General features: G+C 40.4%; 1 protein-coding gene across 4 annotated transcripts in view; it reads left to right on the forward strand.

The window, feature by feature from the left end:
* TENM3 (teneurin transmembrane protein 3) overlaps window positions 1-21,154 on the forward strand; it is a 292,279-nt gene that overhangs the window by 200,207 nt on the left and 70,918 nt on the right. For all 4 annotated transcript variants that reach the window (XM_088524633.1, XM_088524634.1, XM_088524635.1 and 1 more), the window contains 6 exons: window positions 7,618-7,832; window positions 13,361-13,571; window positions 14,106-14,207; window positions 14,340-14,534; window positions 15,951-16,151; window positions 19,016-19,201. In XM_088524633.1, the coding sequence (XP_088380759.1) occupies window positions 7,618-7,832; window positions 13,361-13,571; window positions 14,106-14,207; window positions 14,340-14,534; window positions 15,951-16,151; window positions 19,016-19,201 (1,110 nt within the window). The remainder of the gene's footprint in view (window positions 1-7,617; window positions 7,833-13,360; window positions 13,572-14,105; window positions 14,208-14,339; window positions 14,535-15,950; window positions 16,152-19,015; window positions 19,202-21,154) is intronic.

Genomic DNA, 21,154 nt, shown 5'->3' on the forward strand with positions numbered 1-21,154 from the left:
CAGACACCAATTTCATTTCTTATTTTTTTAGCATTTCCTATCTTTGTGTTTTATTTATATCATTGTATCTTAACACTTTGCCTTTAAAAGTTTGGGAATTCAATGGAAAAAAATGAGCTTTTGTAAGCAGTAATGGTTTCAGGTAGACCTGCAGATACCACAAGGGAGTTGTATTTCAAATGGAAAGAAGCACGCTGTTCCTTCTGCCTTATGGGTGAAGGAGGTGATGAATTCTCAGTGGGGGCTGATGTCAGTATTTTTGGCAAAGCTGGCTGCCAATACTCTGACCAGAATTCCTCACAGGAATTCACATTGACCAGGTGAACAAAACCAAAGAAAAAGCAAAACCTCCGCTAATCCTGAAATCCTTGATAACTTAACAGCTGTTGTGGTGTGCCCAGAGACTAGGACTGCCTCGAGGAGCGTTGCCTCGTGGTGCTGGTGGCCAGGTCCCACTCTACAGAAACCACCAGGCTGGGACGTGCATGAAGTCCAGCCAGAACAAGCTATTTTATAACACCAGGCCAGATAAAAAATGAAGCTTTGGAGTCTCAATTGTCTCTGGATAGTTTTCAAACAAAATCTTTGTCTGTCTTCTTCTTTGGAGATCTTCCAAACTCGCCTGGATACGACCCTTTGCCACGTGCTCTAGGTGTCCCTGCTTGAGCAAGGGGGTTGGAGTAGATGACCTCTAGAGGTCCCTTCCAACCTTAACCATTCTGTGATTCTATAACAGAGGAACATGAACTCTTTTTCTAAAGCACTGGCACTGGAAAACGCTTTTCAGCATCATTTGCAGTATTTGAAGCTCCTCTGCTACATTTAGAAGACAACTTGTAATCAAGTTGCTTCCTACGGCGTGATCACCTTGTGTTTTTCCTACAGATGAAGTTTTCTTTTTTATTTTTCTGTTCTTTGTTTCACTGAAACATGATAGGTCATGTGTAATATATTCAGTTGTTTGCTCCAAGTGTCTAACATATAACATTGAGTCTGAATCATCCAACCAATATATAAAGTCAAAAAAAAACTTTATTAATTTTTGTTGTAGGAGCTTTTAAAATACAAACCACATAAAAGGATTATTTTTATCGACCTTTTTCCGTGTTGCCCTTTAAGATCTTCCAAACCTTTAAGAGCCTGAGCACTTTCAGCTAGCAGAGGCTTTAAAATCAATAGTTTTTGAATGGAAAACTTGATTTAAATGGTTGATGAATGCGGTATTTGCTTCATTACACAAAAATCCATTTTCCTTTTCACAAGGTACAGTTGACCTCCTTACCACTGAGGAGGAGGAAGCTTCTGCCAGCATTTGATATCTTGAAAAATTTTCAAGTTATTACAACTCCAAGTTAGCGAAATGATATAGCACTGTTCCTTCATTCTCTCATCTTATTAAGCATATGAAACTTGTTCAGCAGGCCCCCTTTTCTGTTTTCATTTCTGTTTCTCTGATGTCTTTTTCTTGCACTCAGATGTTCTCTTTTCATGTTCTTACTCGTTCTGAATGAATAGAAAGAAGATGGTGCGTGGCTAATGAATACAGTGACAGCTGATGATCCTGCTATCTTTTGGCCTGTTATACTTTGCCTTAAATATAATAGGAAAAAAAAAACATAATATCAAATCTTGGTTTTCCTTCCTAATGTCCATAAATACTGTAAAATAAAGCAGGGCTATTCTAATCCTCTGTTAACAACCAAGCCAGTGGTCATTTGTCAGCTTACATCAATACTGAAGGACAGACTAGAGAATATACATTTTAAAGGAAATTTAAGTGGAAAGGGAAGTATGACGACTAGATATGAAATTCAAGTAGGAGGGCCCTGAGCTTTTGTACTTATTACTGAAGCTCAAAGGAAGAATCAACAAGGCATAGCACAGCTTCCAGTCTAAACTTTGACTAGTCCTGGGCCTTCTTTGGTCATAAAATCATAATCCACTTCAGAAGCTTAGAGGCTTAGATCCCAGGCACTCATTTGCCTTTCAAACGTACAGATATTTTGAGTGATGAAGTAGCAAAGGGAAGCTTTAAAAGGCATCCTTATGAACTGTGCAAAAATATTCAGCTGTGGTTTACCTAGAATCAGCTAATCATAAGTTTGACAAGAAAAGCATGTGAAATCATCCTTAAATGCAAGTTATTTGTTAAATGAAGCTTGAATCTCTGAACAAGATTTTCCAAGGTTTTTTGTTTCTTTTGTGGATTTATTTTTGCCTCCCAGTGCTTCTGTCTGTATGAACAGCAAACTACTGGAAACATATTCCCTGCTTACCTAGTGAGGCATGATTCGGGGCTGCCTGAGAATATGTATTTTATATTGATATGGAGAATTTTATAGGGCGTTTCAGTTGAAGTTGTCCAAAGCACTTTATAAGCCAGGTTTAATCAAACACCTGTTTGAGGTGCATGAGTACTTCAATAGGTTTTATAAGCAGGAGTAGAAGAGACAGTCAGGTTTAAAACACAGCAACCTGAAAATTTGGTTAGCCACTGTGTTTTAACAGTTGGTCACGTACCATATGGTACTGTCTGTATTGTATATGTCATATATAAATGTGTATATGTATATATTATTATAAATGTGTATATGTATGTGACATGTACATGACATGTATATGTGTATATACATATATGTCATATATAAATGTATATAAATATAAATGTTATATGTCATGTACATATTCCATTGCCTTCTCCTGGAGAAGCTGGCAGCTCATGGCTTAGACAGATGTACCCTTTGCTGGGTGAAGAACTGGCTGGATGCCTGGGCCCAGGGAGTGGCAGTGAATGGAGTAAAATCCATCTGGTGACCGGTCACGAGCAGTGTTCCTCAGGGGTCAGTGTTGGGACCAGTCCTCTTTAATATCCTTATCGATAGTCTGGGTGAGGGGATTGAGTGCACCCACAGCAAATTTGCAGAGGACACCAAGCTGGAAGGAGGAGTTGATCTGCCTGAGGGTAGGAAGGCTCCGCAGAGGGATCTGAACAGGCTGGATCAATGTGCTGGGGCCAACCATACGAGGTTCAACAAGGCCAGGTGCCAGGTCCTGCACTTCGGTCACAACAACCCCATGCAGCTCTATAGGCTTGGGGCAGAGTGGTTGGAGAGCTGTGTGGCTGAAAAGGAACTGGGGGTGCTGGTTGACAGGCAGCTGAACATGAGGCAGCAGTGTGCCTAGGTGGCCATGAAGGCCAACAGCCTCCTGGCTGTATCAGGAACAGTGTAGCCAGCAGGACCAGGCAAGTGATTGTCCTCCTGTACCGGGCGCTGGTGAGGCCGCACCTCAAATAGTGTGTTCAGTTTTGGGCCCCGTGCTACAAGAAGGACGTTGAGGTGCTGGAGGGAGTCCGGAGAAAGGCAACGAAGATGGTGAAGGGGCTGGAGCAGAGACCTTACGAGGAGCGGCTGAGGGAGATAGTCTGGAGAAGAGGAGGTTCAGGGGAGACCCTACAGCTCTCTACAGTGACCTGAAAGGAGGCTGTAGTGAAGCCAGGGGTCGATCTCTTCTCCAGAGTAACTGTCGATAGGACAAGAGAAAATGGCCTCAAGTTGCGCCGGGGAGGTTCAGGTTGAACCTTAGGAAGAATTTCTACACGGAAAGAGTAGTCAAGCATTGGAACAGGCTGCCCAGGGAAGTGGTCATTCTCCCTGGCACCGTCCCTGGCAGTGTTTGAGAAACGTGTGGAGGAGGCACTTAGGGACGTGTTTTGACAAGCATGGTAGTGATACGCTTACGGTTGGACTCAGTGATCTCGAGGGGCTTTTCCAACCATAATGATTCTGTGATTCTCCGATATAAAATTAATTTGCAATTCAGAAATACCTTATAATAACCTATTTTTAATTAACAGATTTATTTTTAAATGTAAGGCAGGAGAAAGAAAGAGACTGGGGAAAGGAACACTTCTTTAGGCTTACTTAGTGCACCTTCTGAGATAAGTTAGCCCTTTTATTTTCATTAAAAAGCATCTACTGAACCTGATATGTATTGAGCTTTTTGTTTTGTTTATCATGTAGATCACGTTAATTAAATGTATAATAGCTTCTTAATTAGATGTTCTATTGATTTTTCTTCAGAAAAGGTGTGTTTTTAAGGATGATTTTGATTTTATTTGGCATGCAATAATAATGACATTTAGCAAGAATGTTAAGTTTATTGCCCATAGTTGTTGCAGAGGAATGTATAACAAATGCCTCACAGGAAAAGATGTGAATCCAAGGTTATGCAGTGGAATGGGAGAATATGCTATTGATTGTCTGTAAATCCAGCCTTGCAACCTAATAGTCTAATTAGTGCTGCCTGTGAAGGAAGGAAAATGATATTATCTGTGACATCATACAGCAGTTATAGTTAAGCACTTCTGTGTTTTGATTATTCATTCATTTTTATTCTTTATTAAAGATATTTAGTTCATCACCCAATATTTTGTGTATTAACCTCCAGAATGTTTGTAAATATCAGGGGAGAGCTTGGTTTCATGTAATTATAGTGGTATCTTTGTATTATTATGTTTCTTCTGTTTTTCTGTTAAATATTTTTATAAATAATTGTTTTGTTCAGGATCTTGTCCACCCTAGCCTCAGTAGAGCAGAACTTACAAATAGCAAATACAACAGATTATCTTATACATTAGCTATCATGCATTGCATCACCTGTATCATAAGTATATAATTGTATATATTGACTAATATGCAATAGAGTAAAATTGTGTTTTATAAATTAAATAGTAAATAAGGCAGGAATGTAGGTACAAATCATGGTATAAGTTTATTTACCTGTAAGTATTAATGTTTTGTGGGGTTTTGTTTGTTTGTTTTTTCCTTTTGGGGAGGGGTTGTGAAAGGAGGATTTGGCAGGGGAAGAGTAGAAGCATGGTGAAAAGAAAATATTCAAGAGGTTAGGTATTTTAAAATTGTTTTCATATTTGGAAAGCTGCATCATTGTGGAATTATGTGAATAAATGTGACTTATTTTTGTATTTTGACTTAAGGCTGTTAGACTCAATGATCTTGAAGGTCTTTTCCAGCTATAATGATTCTATGATTCTATAAAATCTTGCAAGATTTTAGAGGGTAAGAAGGAACTGATGAAATTACTAAAATATTTCATAAGCCTTTTGCAAAACAGTGTGGAAAGAGAATAATAGATGAAGCCCTGTTATTAGAATGACAAAAACTAGTGAGGATTTTGAGAGAGTGAGTGTGATGTTAGAGGCATGTGGTTAAAAGGGAATACTGCCTCTCATCTGGTGAAGTAAAGGAGACCAGGTGAGATCATTTTCTCTTAAGGATAATTGTTTAAAACCCAAGGATAGGCACTTCTGATGGAGCTGGGCAAAATATATGTTTGATGAGGTCGGTCTCTTCAAGCTGTCCAGCTCATCTTTCCACAGTCAGAGGTCTTCGCTTTTCATTTCAAATGTAGAAATAGGGGAAGTCGCAGATCGATGAAGCAAATAAGTGTTTATTGTTCAGCGATTATCAGTCATCAGTGAGTGAACTGTATGACAAAACATGCCTTAAATTTGAAGGACATGGTAAGAAACAAATGTTTAAGGGAACTGAAACAATGCCATCTTCTAGAATAACATAAATATTGTGAAAGGTTAAACCCAAAATTATAAACGGATGAGACTCATCCTGAAATGCACAAAAAAAAAATCTTTGTCCAAGATCAGATATTTCACTGTCTTTTGAAAGCAGAACATTGATCAGTCAGAGGATGCTGTGAGATTTCCAGTGACTGCAATGCTACTGTGACATAGCTATGAGGATGATATGATATGAGCCCCACTCAAGGCCTCTTCGTAGTGCTACTCTTAATTCAGAAGCAGTTTCTGTTCATCTTGGATGCACAAAAAGTAGTGAAGATCAATCTGTGACCTCACCTGGCATTTCAGATTTTAATCTTTTTGTTTGTTCGTTGTTGTATTCTAAATGTTCGCAAAAAGATTGTGTCAGTTTGTTCCATCAAATGATGAATAATGTAGAATTTAATCATAACAGACAGGGCAGCAAGAGAATGTTGGCAATTGTTTAGCAAGTTAGCATCACTGGAACATGCTGAGCACATCCAGAAGGGCTTAGTTCAATCCTCACAACTAGACCAACTGCTGAAAAAAGGAAAATAAATTGGCAAGAGCCTAGTGGGCTCTGCGATTGTGACTACAGCTCTGTTTTTTCTTTATATGGCTTCAGTCCTTCAATCAAGGCTCATCTTGATATGCAAGGTGGTCAAATGCAGTGTTGTTTGCATGCTTTAAAGTTGGTACATGTTGGTAAACAAGTTGTTATTAAAATCTTTACCTCTAGACTAAGTTTGATAGCATTGGGTCCGTTCAATCAAAGTAGGGTTTGATCCTGGCACCAGCTGCCAAAAATGTAGGTGTCCACAACACAGCATGGTTGGGTGCCTGGACATCCGACCTGTCCTTGGCCTCAGCAGAGGTGGATGACTCTTCCAAGCCATCTCAAAATGTGACTCTGGATTTGTGCAGACCACTTTCGTTAGTGCCTCCGTCCTGGTAGCTCTGTTCCCTCCAATCTGGCAAGGAGAAGACACCACCACGACTAAGGCACAGTCTGTGTGCTGATGAGCTTTGAGGTACGTCTGTAAGCTCTGGCAGATTTGCAGTGCTGTACAAGCAAGAACACTGCAGAGATCCCCAAGCTGCCAGCGACTTGTGCTATGCCTCGGGTACAGCAGTGCCTTGCTCGCTTACCATTGCGGGCTCAACCACTCTGACCTGCTGCATTTATTTAAAAAAAGGAAAAAAAAAATCCTCTACATGTTCATCATCTTCACTTCTTCTGGGCTTTTCCAAACCAACATCACTGAGCTGCTACGGCTAAGTAGTAATTGTGCTAATGCTTGATAACAAATTACTATTAATTCCCTTCAGCATTATGTTCTTATTTCTAACAATTGGCCTTCAGAGCCTGTACCTATTCATGGTATAGAAAAGAGTGAAAATATCAGATTCTTACAGGTTATTATTCATTTTATTCGGGAGACAGTGTGGACAAGGGAATGGTATCAAGCTTGGGGCAGAGGCTCTAAAATGCAGGAGAGAAAGGCATAAAGATAAGGATCCAGTGGAACAAGAAATACCACCCTTTTGTGGAGCTCAACCACAAAAAGCAGGGAACCAAAGATGTAGACATTGTTGGTATTGTATAGATGCTCTAATATTTCATGGAGAACAGGCAATATATAACATTCCCCTTGACTGAGTATGTTTGTGGCTAATATTCTTGAAATCTCTTATTGCATTTCCCTTTATCTTATGTGTTGTGAGATGTATGTACACACCATACATGCAGGATGACCCTGTATTTTAAAATGCACTTTAAAAAAAGTGGTAAGAATACGTCCTAAAACACTCTCCTTAATACTTAATACTTGTATATTGTTTTACAACAAATACTTTTACAACAAATACTTGTTGTATTGTTTTTACTTAGTAGATATTTGTGTTATATCTTTGCTTTGTTTGTTCTAAATCAGTGAATTCCCTGGGATCTTTATCTAAGATGAGTCTAATTCATATTAAGGATAACTGAGCAAGAAGGGAATACTAATTTTTGATCTCTTATTATTTTAACCTGTCAGGAAAAGTAGGAGGATTTGCACAAGAAAACAACACTATAGATTCTGGAGAACTTGATATAGGCCGAAGAGCAATACAAGAAGTTCCCCCTGGAATTTTCTGGAGATCACAACTCTTCATCGATCAGCCACAATTTCTAAAATTCAATATATCTCTTCAGAAGGATGCACTGATTGGAGTATATGGCCGAAAAGGCTTACCACCTTCACATACTCAGGTGAGACCTATTTGCATTAAAAGTAGGAAACAATATTGAAGACCATGAGCTTATGTCTTTTGCATGTTTTTTTATTTCTCAAGATTTCAGCTTTATTATTGTTGATAATTTTTTTTGCACTTTATTGATCACATGCAATGTACAAAGTATTTATATTACTGTGAGTGATCTAAAATGTATAATGTGGGAAAGAGTTTATCGTTTACGGATTTCATTATGAAATTCTTCTGAGTTCTGTGAGCAATAGTAGTGCTTTAGAAACAGAGTTGCTTCATGCAGAATTTATTTCCTTTTTTTCTGGGATATACATACAGACATATTTAAAAATCTAAACTAATTATTATATTCTGGTCAGCTGTGTATGCGATTATGCCTGGTAAAGGTTGTATTTGCCAAATTTCCAAACAAGAAGAATTTTTTTTAAAAAAAAGTTTCAGTTCATTCTACAAGCAAATGCTACAGTATTTGCAGCTTGGTGTTCTAGTAAATACATACATGCAAGATAAAAAAAAGAAATATGTGTCTATATGGGTACAGTGAAGTAGGCTTGTAAAAGTGTCCGTTTTCATTAGGCATCATATTGTCCTAAAATTCTTTTCTGAAGTATCGCAGAGGATTTATTCTGCTCCGCCCCTTAGAAGGTTTCTAAAGAGACTTTTTATTGTATATGATCATGCATTTGTATAGTAACAAAGACACACTTTTTATCAGAAGTCATAGAAAAGGCTTCCGTTAAAGTATAAAAGAATGAATAGTCTGGATGGCAGGAGAAAGGGAGGAATCATTACCAGAGATGGTATTTTTGGATCAATTGTATTTAGATTTTATTTTTAGGGTTTAAGACCATCCAAGTTTAAACTTGCTTCAGCTCAGTATTTTTCCAAGTTGTGGTTCCTAACCATTGTTCCACTTGAAAAGGGAATTAAGCTCATGCAATAGCGTTTTACCCTATTTAGAGAATTATGCAACATCTTACCTTTTTTTTAAGATTTTTTTTTTGTCCTGAACTTAGCTCTCAGAATAGTAGCCTAATGATATAGGCAGAATGAACTGAGTTGGCCCATTACGCACAATGCTCAGCTGTAATTGTAAACTGATAAATACAACATTCAGTTTCTTTATATATTTTGATTTTGATTGGTATGCTGTTGCACTATATGAATACATTTTATTCTTTGTTTTAGCATAATTTTAAAAGATTTAGAACTTGATAATATTCCTAATTCTGTCACCTATTTAGCAACTACTGTCACACACTGATTTGAAATTGTTGCAAGCCGAAGGAGAAAAGTTAGGGTCAAGCAAAGGAGTTTCACAGCACTGAAACTGCAGACTGTTATGCTAGCTTTAATTTCTAGTTTAGTTTCAATTCAACTAAAAACAATTCATTAAATGCCGAAAATGCACTTGTGTTTATTTAAAAATTTGATCCTCATAAAAATGAATAAATGGATTTTCGTTAGACTCTCACATATGAAAAGTCACCCTTAGGCTGGCAACAAGCATGAGAAATTCTAGCTCAAAGAAAATTGATTCAGAAAGTTATCAGCCATTGGAAATAGGGGCTTGGAATACAAATGCAATCCCAATGATAACAGTAATAACAGGAGCGAGGGGAATACATGTGTGGCAAGAATAAATAAAACTGAAGAAGCTGATCTGAACTGCATTTATATGAGAGGTTGTGCAAGTCGGTAAGTAGATGAAAAATGATCCCTTATCCTGCTAAAAGATTGAAATGGGGGTCCCCTCTATCCAAAAACTCTGTAAAATGAGATAGCTATATCTATTTCCTGGCATCTGTATTACACAGATTCCTTTTTGTTGGATTCCTACTATCCAAGTGCTGATGAGAATCAAACTTGTTCATGTTTAAGTGTAATACAACAGAAAGAAGCATACAAGGATCCTGCTAGTACAGCTGTAGTTTCTGTGACTCTTTGGATATATTGTTCCTGGGGTGTCAGTGAAGCTCTCTTGTTAAGTTTTTGCCTGGAATATAGTTAGATTTTTTTCTTTATGAGCCATTGACACTTGGTACCTTGAAAAATTAAGCATCCCCACTTTTATTAGTAAGTTAAATGGCATCTCTGTTGAATAAATTTGAAGGGCTCCTGAGGATTGTGTAAGGCACAAGGTTTATCAGAATGTCCTCATGGCCTGAACCCTGTCATGTCTGGTTTATATGCCTGAAATTGAGTGTGTGTGTAATGTTCATTTGAGCAGCTTGGGTTTTTTTTGTGACTGTGTTTCCTGTGCCTGGAAAATAAATATCTTGCCACAGGTTAGGCCTTTTTCCAACAATGCAAAGGCCTAATCACAGTCATAACCTGTATGGTAAATCATGTATTTTACCAAATTACCTTATATAAAGAAAATAAGCTATTAAATTAAAAGAGCATCTAGAGAAATAAGATGCTGGCATATATCTGTTCATGGTTTCCCTGCCTCCCCGAAGCCTTCTAGCTAGTCCTGACGCAGGTCTCGTTGGTAAACCAGGATCAGCGGGCAATGATTCCTGGCTTCACTGCATCCTGTCATTGGGTGCGACAGCTGATTCCCAGAGCTCCGAGTGTCACAGGAGCGTGATAGCAGAACACGAAGGCCCATGCTGGGTCTCATCAAAGGCCCGTCTAGCCCAGTGTTCTGTCTGTCACTAAGTAATAGTGGCCATTAGCAGATATGTGAATTAATATAACAGCGTGTGAGACTTGTGACGTTTCCTAGAATAAGTTATTGGCCTCCAGCATTCTGAGGCTGAAGGACTTTCTGAGACAAAGGTGCTGTCACCTTTGATAGATTTATTTTTTTTTCCTAGGAATATGTCTAGTCACTTTTAAATCCATGGAAGCTTTCAATATCCATGACATTTGTAGGAAAGGGTTTCGTGATTTAACTGCTCATCTCTACCTGCTACATCTTTGCTGTGTTTTGAGACAGCCTTCAGGTAGATTGAGTTTGACACCCTCTTGGTAGCTACAGTGGAGAGCTGCACCCTCTTGAAACAGGATCACTGGTATTAGCTCTCCTCCTTTCCTATAATCCAAAGTAAACAGGATGCAGCATGTTGGAAATGTTTTGATATGCTGTGGTCAGTACAGAGTTTTTGGTTGCGTTTCTGGTTTCTCTTTAGGCACCCAAATCACTCACAAGTGCGTGCTCCATATGCGCGTCGCCGACCTCTCTGAGGATCATCATTCTGTCTTTCTGGGGAATCATATATAAATCAAGCAGAAATAATTGATAGTGGCTGTCCATGCACACCCCAATCAATGCCAGCCTCAAAATCTGGGTGACACTTCCTGAAATTGTCAGTTTCATTGCAGCCAGCAAATCAATATGTTTATTTAAAGAGACTTTAAGAATAACAAAGGACTTGGGTGTAAAGCAAAACTGAATAGAGGAGACTCGGTGGAGTAGGCTGAATGTTTAGACTCAATATGAAGGTAATTAATTTATCCCCGTAGGATGAAGATAAAATGAGTATGTTTTTTGCTCACAAAGATAATTGTTTTTCCCACAAAGAATTATCTTCACACAGATAATTTTGTCCTAGGTGTACAAACCTAGCCCTTAAAGAGGTTTAGATCAGTTATAGTTGTTTGCTGGGGGCAGATGGAACAGGAAATGCTCTCTGTATTGTTCTTAAAATGTAATCTAAAATAGTATTTTGATACTTACATAGATTCTTATTATTACTATAACACAAAATCATTAATAGTAGCATGCTTGTCAGCCATGAACACACTGTTTGAGGTCAATTAAGTAGTATTATCATTTACTCCCTTATCAAAAAGATGGTTTTCATCTGAAATTATCCTCCTACAAAAAAAAATGACCCTCTGCAGTATACAAATTACGAGGTCTTTCCTGATGTCCATAAATAACTTGTTACAAGTTAGAACTCCCTGTTTTCTCCTTTAGATATTTGCAAATAATGCAAGCAGAAAGAAGTGTTCTTATGTCTGGTAGGAGGAGGAAAAAAAACGAAATGATTTCTCTCTCTCTCTCTCTCTCTCACAAAATAAGATAAATATTTAATTCCCTGACAAATGAGAACACTGAGTGGTTTTGAATAATCTGTGCTCTCCTGAAACAGTTGCATTAGTTTTCGTGCGCATTTGCACGTACATTCAAAGTGACAGTGTATCAAGGTACTGCCTTCTGCACGTACTAATCATGTTAAGTCCTATTCTGCTTGTTCAGACGTATCTGGAAAAGTGTCTCAGGTGTTGATAGAGGCATTTTAACTATGCATTTCTTTTGCACTCTGAATGGTAGGAAGATAATTCCAATTACTATAGAGGAGCATTTTTATTATGCCAGTGCATTTTGGCCTCAGGAGTGGAATTTGAAGGAGAGAACAGAAGTACTTAAACCCTGTTTGGGGACAGCGACTGTGGTGTTTTCTTCTGTCCAGGGAGCAGTTTCTGAAGGTCACAAGTCAGGACATAAAACCACCAATTCTCCAGCCCCAGTAACTGATGTTATCCAGCCTAGGTGAATCCATGGTTTCACATGCTGGCCTTTACCTTAATAGAGCCTGGATGTAATTCCGTTTGAAAGGGATCTCAAACACTGGGGGCAGATTGAAGGTTTATGTGAAGCAGTTCATCTCATACAGTAAACACATACCAGAGTAAAAGGGAAAGGGTGGACTGAGTAGGGAGAGCAGAGGCTCTCTACTAAAACCAGGAATTCACTTTAACTTGCCTAAGTGCTTGATTTTGCCTTATACACCTTGATCTTTATGCGAGAAATGTACAAAAGAAACCTTCCAAGGCGTTTGATGAGACTCTGGGTTAGTATAAATCAGCACAAGGCCCAGACAAGGGTCAAGTCCCATGGGCACTCTTAACACTGGTTAAGAATTATATGCATAAAATCGTGGGGTTTGGGATTGCAGGTTGTTTCCATTGCTCATGGGAGCCCACATGCCCTGTTTTCCAAGCCCTCAGGCCTTGCCATGTTTCTCTGCATGCTCTCCGCTGACCTGAAGTTCACAATTTGTCGGAACTATTTCCATGTGCTGCTTTGGGTGGCCTTTGCAGGAGGTGGAAGGAAAGCCCTCCCTTCTCTCAGAGCTTCTGACTAGCTGGCACGAGGACCAAGCAATTTAATCCTTATTGCAAAAGTGGATAAAAAAGCGAAGTAGAGGAATAATGTTGGATATTATTAGCAGCTGAGATGTGTGGCATGCCGGAAGGGAGTGCTCACCTGTGGATCAGGTGGGGGCCATGACTGCAGATTAATCACAGCTCACCTTTTCTTCTGTACAACCCCTGAAACAGAATTGCTGGCCCTGAGCTCATCACCAGAAAAGCCACCGAGGTGAACGCGAGTGCTAATGGGCCCTTTTTGTTGGAGATCTAACACAAGGTGAAGGCATGAGGCAGGGTTAGTCCCAGCTCCTACTTCTGTGCTCCATGAGGGGAAGTTCTGGGTCAAAATGCCACCGTATCGGTGGGTTATTCCAAGGAAGCCGGCAGGGGCCTTGCCGTGACGTGTTGCTCTCTTCCCGCCGGCAGTACGACTTCGTGGAGCTGCTGGACGGCAGCCGGCTGATCGCCAGGGAGCAGCGCAACCTGCTCGAGGCGGAGCGAGCGGGCCGGCAGGCCAGGTCCGTGAGCCTCCACGAGGCCGGCTTCATCCAGTACCTGGATTCGGGCATCTGGCACTTGGCCTTTTACAACGACGGGAAGAACGCGGAGCAGGTGTCTTTTAATACCATCGTTATAGGTAAGTGGGAATGATCTTCGGAAGTTTACCAGGAGCTCAGCACTGCTCACTTTCATTTTAGGAATACAGGGACAAGCTTTCTCAATTAAATCTTCTGGTTTATTTGCACAGATTTTCCTTTCATCGTGTTTGTTTTGCTGCTCAGAACACAGAATATATATTTTAATTAGTTGTTCTAGAGTACGAGGTCTGTACCTCCATGTAAAACCTGCCTTGAAAGAAGTCTACTTTGGTTGTAATATTTGTTAAACAGCACAAGGCTCCATTTTGAGCACAGAGCACCTATTGTTTTATAATTAAAATTTGAGCTTTTTTGTTGGAAATTGAAGGCCCAAGATGTGACAGGCGCCAGCTTCAGAAAATGGGAATTATTCGTGTTCTTGGGAATCCCAAACAAACCAGCCATGAACACCTCTCTGAGAATCTGTTTGCTGCATTTACATTAGCAGTGGTTAAATGACAGATACTTTGCATGGTGGGAATCCAGGAATTACCCTACTTACCTATTTCCCCCCCCCCTTTTTTTTTTTATAGAGTCCGTCGTGGAGTGCCCCCGGAATTGTCATGGTAACGGGGAGTGCGTTTCTGGGACGTGCCATTGTTTCGCCGGCTTCCTGGGCCCCGACTGCTCCCGAGGTACGTCCACCCACCCCTTCCTAAGCGAACGTGGCGCCAAATCCCTTGGAAAGGCGCTGGCGCGCGGCCCGCTCGGCAGCGGGCCCGCTCTGCTGGCCGCCGCGCTCCTCACGCGCGCGTCTCCCTCGGCAGCGGCCTGCCCCGTGCTGTGCAGCGGCAACGGGCAGTACTCCAAGGGACGCTGCCTGTGCTACAGCGGCTGGAAGGGCACCGAGTGCGACGTGCCGGCCACCCAGTGCATCGACCCCCAGTGCGGCGGCCGGGGCATCTGCATCATGGGCTCCTGCGCCTGCAACTCAGGCTACAAAGGAGAGAACTGCGAAGAAGGTGCGTGAGTACCACGCGCGGTCCCGCGTCCGAAGGGTGCGCTAGCTCTGATGTTGATGGACCTAGGTGCTGCCCATTGCTACTCATCCCTGGAAAATAAAACCCGTTTATCAATAAATCATAAGCATGCTGAAATGTATTTGTCACATATGTTTTTTCTAAAATACAATTCTAATAATCATATTTGGGAAGCACTAGTATCACCGAACTCTGCAGAACTCTCATACTTTATTTCCTTTTGACAATGTGAACAGTTTTAATTACTCAATATGGGATCTTTTTGCTTGTCAGTATACTTTTGTTTACTTTTTCTGGCTGAGGTCAGCTAAGAAGAGAGCACAAAAAAACATGTTAGACTACAGAAACACTTAGTGATTTTTTTCTTTCTTTCACAGAACAGAATAAATCATTAGTGTATTGCATTTGTTAGGGCTCTTTTCCACCAACCACATTGTGGAAAATGCTGATTCCGATGTATTGTAATGAAAAATGATGCATCATTTTTGTATTCGAGAGATGTGCGTAATAATATTCATTCGAGTGTGCTGCAAAGTGCAGTTCATTTTCTATTCTATTTTTTTAGGGAGTAAAAGGCACCATTTTCTTCCTCGATCAAATTGATTTTATTGATCTCCACACACAAAGTAATGCAATTAAGTCTCTGGAATTAAATTTTCAGACCATTGACCCTACAAGTGTAACATTTTATTGAGTCAAATTGCTAAATTAGATCTCGTCATCTAAAGCACATTAAAGTGAATTAAGAAGGATGGAGAGTATGCAACTCATTTATTTCTGAAACAAGTCGGAGGTCCTGTACAGCTGTCAAAACTCAGTAGCAGTGGATGGGGTCAGCTGATACTGAGCGTTCCCAGGAATCCAACAGTTGTTACACTGTGATTAGAGGGAACAGGGATCAGTAGCCTGAAATCCAAAGTGAATCTTGCTGTAATTCAGAAAAATCAGTAAAGCCTGAAAGATCTGTATTGAATTAGACAGCAGCCTGTGATGTTGTGAGTCAGTTCTGTACTTGCACTGACTTCACGATGCCACAGTGGTGTGAAACGACTTGTTTTGGCAAAGAAAAATGCCAGTATGCTAACAAAGATTGACTAGGAATTGCAGTCATGAGAGAATGATTTTATTTTTTTTTTTTAGCCTTGTAGCTAGAGAAGGGAGGGTGCCCCAAGACACCTTGGTTTGCTCTGTCTTTCACTCACTCATTGCAATAAAACATACATGAATCACTCAGCATCAACCTGCTGAGGCTTGTTTTTAAGATGAGCGTGATGCTCCCCCTTTCACAAGGTTTTTAAAAGGTGGCTTAATCAGGAAGATGCCTTGAGAACCTAAGGTGGGCTGTTCGTTCTTCAGTTTGACGGCAGGTTTAAGCTCATCTTCTTCTTCTCTCGCCAGCTGATTGCCTGGACCCAGCCTGTGCCAGTCATGGTGTTTGCATCCACGGCGAGTGTCACTGTAACCCAGGCTGGGGAGGCAGCAACTGTGAAATCCTGAAGACGATGTGCCCCGATCAGTGCTCTGGCCATGGGACGTACCTGCAAGAGAGTGGTACCTGCACCTGCGATCCAAATTGGACAGGTCCAGATTGCTCCAATGGTAAGGGTGAAAAACACTCCCATTTACTAGAACAGTGATGCTCTAAATAGCACCGATTTAAGGTGTTAGCTTGGACTTGACCTGCTGAGCAGATGGAAGTCTTTCCGTTGACTTCAGTGTGAGCTATGGATTGATTCAAGTAACAAGTTTGAAGTGTACAGAAGTCAATTTATGCGCTTGACAGTGTTTGTCAGCCACTTCTGGTAGTTCACATACAAGTACAGTCTTCTTTGTACAATATAAGTACGTGTATTTACCATGTTATCTAACACATCAATTTAAAACATAGAACTACACCAAAACTGGAAGCAGTTTCACTTTTAAAGTCTATCTAGCTAATTGCAGACATTTTTCTTGAAATCTTAGCTCAGGTAACAGTCCAGTTTTGAGGCAGTGGGAATGCAAGAATAGCTTCGAGGAAGGGCACGGGCTCCTGGGGCAAAAAGGGTTGGTAGAAGTGACAAAGCAGTGAGACTTTCTTACATGAAGAAGGATGAAGCTGAGATTATAAAACCATGATCCAAGGATGGCCGCAGTAGGAAAAAAAAGCCTGCAATTACCATCACAGAGAGCAGAATCTAAGTATTTGTTTGTGTAGGATAGCAGCCAAATACAAGTTTTTAGAGTACTTTTTCGTAGTCTTACATCAAAACATAAATCGAGTCTGTGAGATACATATTCGTCCAAAACAATTCATCTTAACAGCTTAGATGATTTTTTAATGAAAACTGATCTCATAGATTTCATGGGGAAATTAATTTTTAAAACAAATGTACTTCCTGATCAGAGTCATTGATATTTCATAAAGGTTTGTGTGTACACGAAGAGTAGTAGAGAGCTCCAAACATTCAAGAGAAAAGCAACAAAGTTAAGAAAATGTTGTCTTCTATTAATTCTGGTTAGAAGAAAAAAAACTCTTCTCTGAGCTTTTTTAGTGCTAAACAAGGCTGTTTGCAAGATACCTTTGGTAGTTCTCCTCTAAACATGAACTCTCAAAAACTTTCTAGTTCTGGGCACCGTGTCCTCCACAGCAGTTGGGATGATTCAGTTATGCTGTAACTTTTATCGATGTTTCAAGGAATTATTGGTCATTGAAATGCACAAAATCATGTGTCTCACGTTCTTAGATGTTTCAGTAGTGTCAGACTCTCAAAAGAGCTTTTAAAAAAACACAAAGAGCATTTGATGAAGTTGTACAAAATGACCTTGAAACCAGTACACAAAAAAGTAAATCTTACCTATAAATAGTTTGTTAAGCTGCTAAAAAAGGAAAAGAAAGAATTATTTCCATCAGAGGGTTTGCAGGTTTGAAATCACCAGAGCTTTCCTCTATCTTCATCAGCAGTTTGTCCCTTAATTAGCCCTTCAATTCCACTTCAATTAAATTAACTCTAATTAATAAGTTCATTACAAAGATTGACGCACCTTGCTCATAGCTAGTGTGCTAAAGGCTGATAAACACCTTCACCCTAATGAAAAATTGATTAGATTGAAGAGAAATAAACTTTTCTTTTTTGAAGCTAGGTTGACATCTTGTGACTCTAAAGTTAATCAAATCATCTTGGATCTCTTCATCAAAAATTTAATTCGAAGTATGTATAAAACGCTCTATAGGAAAGAAGGAAAAAGGAAAACCTACACCTGTCTTGTTCCATAAATATTCTTATGGGAAATATCACGGCTCCTTGATGCTATGTTTAATGCGAAAGAGCACCCTGAGCCAGAGAATTACACTCAACTGGGACAAAAGAAACACTGCACAATGACAAACTGAAACCCCTATTTTTCCACCGAGCAACTACTTTCTTTGGTAGTTGAAAATAACAATTTTTATTCTTTTTGCTGATTGTTGTCTTTCACAAGAAAACAAAAATTAAATATGCTGCTTTAATCAACTGATGTGTGGTTAGAACCAATTGTATTCCAAGGAACTAAAAAAATTTCTTAGACTATATTCTCTAGCAATAATGATGTTTCCTACAGTCTAACTGAATGAACTAAAATTGTAAATGCAAACTCTGGCAATCTAAATTATCAGCTTGTATTAGCTCTGAGAGTTAACATGTGTTGTTTAGTCTCCGACTACCTTTGGCTCTTAATGTATTTTTCAATTATTCTATCAGTTACAAGAACCTGTTACTATAGGTAAATGACAAGTGAAATTGCTGTATGTTGCTTTATTTTTTTTAACAATCTATTATTTAAGCCAGACTGTTCATAGCTGTCACTGATAGGAATTTACTGAAAGTGAAAGAGCATCATCATTTATATTTAACAGATGTGTCAGTTATGTCAGCATAGTACTAATTTGTCTCACTAAGGCTGATTCTTTTTAATGAAAAAATGTGTCAAAAATGGCACATTTTTTCTTTGGAAGAAAACAGGGAGCAGAGTGGAGAGGGGAAACCTTGTTGTTGTAAGGAACTTCTATTAATACTGCATTTTTACTCATGACATACAGTGACTTAGGTCTGTGGGGCATTCAGTCACTAAAACCAGGCTGTAAATTTTAATAGCTTTGAGTGCCCTATAATCTGAGTTACGAAAGGTGGCCTGTAAGAAATATGAAATAAAAAACTGCATTTGAAAATTGCTCGGAGCTAAGAGGTAGAAGGACTGTGGACACCTGAGCGTCGGTAAGTCTGCGGGGTAGCTGAGTAGGCATTAGCACTGAGAGAAAGCTCTCTGTTCCGTATTCTGTAGGGGTGACATGAGCATGTTTTTCAAAGGAAGGAAAGTGATTTAATTTTGGTTTGATTTCCACAGCTTTAGCTTTTCCAACCCTTTGTGGGTGGAACTGCTGATTCACACACGTCCTCTCTGTCCCGTGTATGCCCCTTCCCCTCCCCTCCTGTCGCCCGCAGAGATCTGCTCCGTGGACTGCGGCGCGCACGGCGTCTGCATGGGCGGCTCGTGCCGCTGCGAGGACGGCTGGACGGGCGCCGCCTGCAACCAGCGCGCGTGCCACCCGCGCTGCGCCGAGCACGGCACCTGCAAGGACGGCAAGTGCGAGTGCAGCCAGGGCTGGAACGGCGAGCACTGCACCATCGGTAGGCCCCGCGCCGCCGCGCGCCTCACGCGCGCCTCACGCGAGCGCCCGGAGCGACGGCCCTCAGCCGAGCGAGAGCCGCGCGGCTTTGAAAGCCGGTTCTTCAAAGGGAGCGGTTGCCCTTGCCTGGCTGGGCAAAGGAATTGGTGTTTTAAGAAAGGAGATGGTTATATAATGGCTCATCAATTCTTCATAGCTAGTTTGCTGTTAATAGGAGGTGCAAGAATTTCCTTTTTAGTCTTTCCCTTTCAACTGCCTTTTGCTCAGGGGGAGGTTACTCTTATTTTAAACTGTAAATATATCCTGCTATGTGTGCTTTTCTATTTTTATGTGATAGCTTTCCATCTTTTGGAAACAAAGCTTCCCTTTGTGGTTTTTTTTTTTTTTTTTTCTTTCTTGTAAGGAGAAGATACTCTGAAAAAAGGTGAATTTTGCCTACATGCACAGATGCTATTCCTGTCTTGCAATGAATGTAATCTAGTTGCCTAACATCCTAACATTATCTTCTTGTCAACATAATTCTTTATTTTAGAATTATAACAGATTTCTGATATGTAACTAACAGCACAACATTTCAGCAGTTTAACACAGCAGATTCCGAAGAGGCCATCATTATTACAGCTTATATATTGCTGTAATTAAGTTAGTCCTAATGTGAAAACCTTTGGGGACTCCTGTGCCTTTGAGTGAAGCTTTTCTCACTCCATTATTTACATTCCTTATGTCCCATTTACTATGCCTGCCCTCCACTGCTTAGAGTTTGACAGTGAACCAACATGGGAAATTATACATGTAGCTAAAGGAAGTGAGGAAATGGAAGAAGTGGAAGAGTTGACCAAGAGGTTACTGTTGTAAAATATATTTTATGTAGCTGTAGTGCCAAGAATTCCCCTGTAAGCAAGGACCCCGTGGTGCAAGACACTGCGGGACTGTAATGCAGGAGGGGGAGTCCTGTCCAGCCTGCGTTGTGCTCCCAGCATAATGCTCAAAAAAACTGTCATGAAGAGAGGCAGGAAGCACAGGCAAAGGGACTGGCAGTGTGAGAGCAGACTAACTCCTGCTGAGGTCTGTGGTGAGCACTGCACAAGCCCAGGAATAACAAAATGGCTCTACGGGTATTTACGGGCCACGTCTGCCAGAGGTGAGCAGCCTTTTGGATAAATTCTCAAAGATGCCTCTTTTGAGACACTATCAAATAGACAATGAAGGAGGTGGTCACTGGTCAAGCGAAGGGCAAGAGCTACCGCTGAGTGATGGGAAAATCAAAGATACACTGAACAGTCAAAACAAAATCCAACTAAGGCAAAATAAAGTGTTTTGTTTGAAGGGATGGAGAAGGGGAATCAGTTAATAGAGGTGATGAGGACAAAGCAACAGGTTGAGAGGGTAAGTCCAATGGTGGTAAGAGTTAATGAATACCAACCAGTACACAGAAATAGAGTTTTGCCACAAAATAAGAAGAGGCCAGAGAATTTGACTTTCATGGATGTTTTGGAAAGGCTAACTCAGAATGTTAAGCGGAAAGAATCAGTATGGTCAAGTATGGATATCTAGAAAAAAAGAACAGGCCAAAAATCATTCAGTGGTAGCTTACAACAATGGTTAAGAGGCGGGATGATGATGTTGTGGATGGTAGTAACAGGAAATAATAGTGATGAGAGGCGTGAGGGCAGGGAAAATCACAGACTCGCAGGATGATTGAGGTTGGCAGGGACCTCTGGAGAGCTCATGAAGTCCAATACATGCCCTGCTCCAGCAGGGTCACCTAGAGCACATTGCACAGGATCAGGACCAGGCGGGTTTTGGAGCTCTTCAGAGGAGACTGCACAGCAATGAGTCCCTGTTCTAGCTGTATTGTCCAGTATCCACGTCTCTGCACCAGGATGAGAAGGCAAGATTTCCTTTTGTAGAAAGGAGCCAGGTGTGAAGTAGTCAGATTGATTTGTGAATTGTT

The sequence above is a fragment of the Tinamus guttatus genome, unplaced genomic scaffold, assembly GCF_059628265.1.
Source record: "Tinamus guttatus ecotype Peru unplaced genomic scaffold, ASM5962826v1 Tinamus_guttatus_pri_ptg000213l, whole genome shotgun sequence".
Taxonomy (NCBI): Eukaryota; Metazoa; Chordata; class Aves; order Tinamiformes; family Tinamidae; genus Tinamus; species Tinamus guttatus.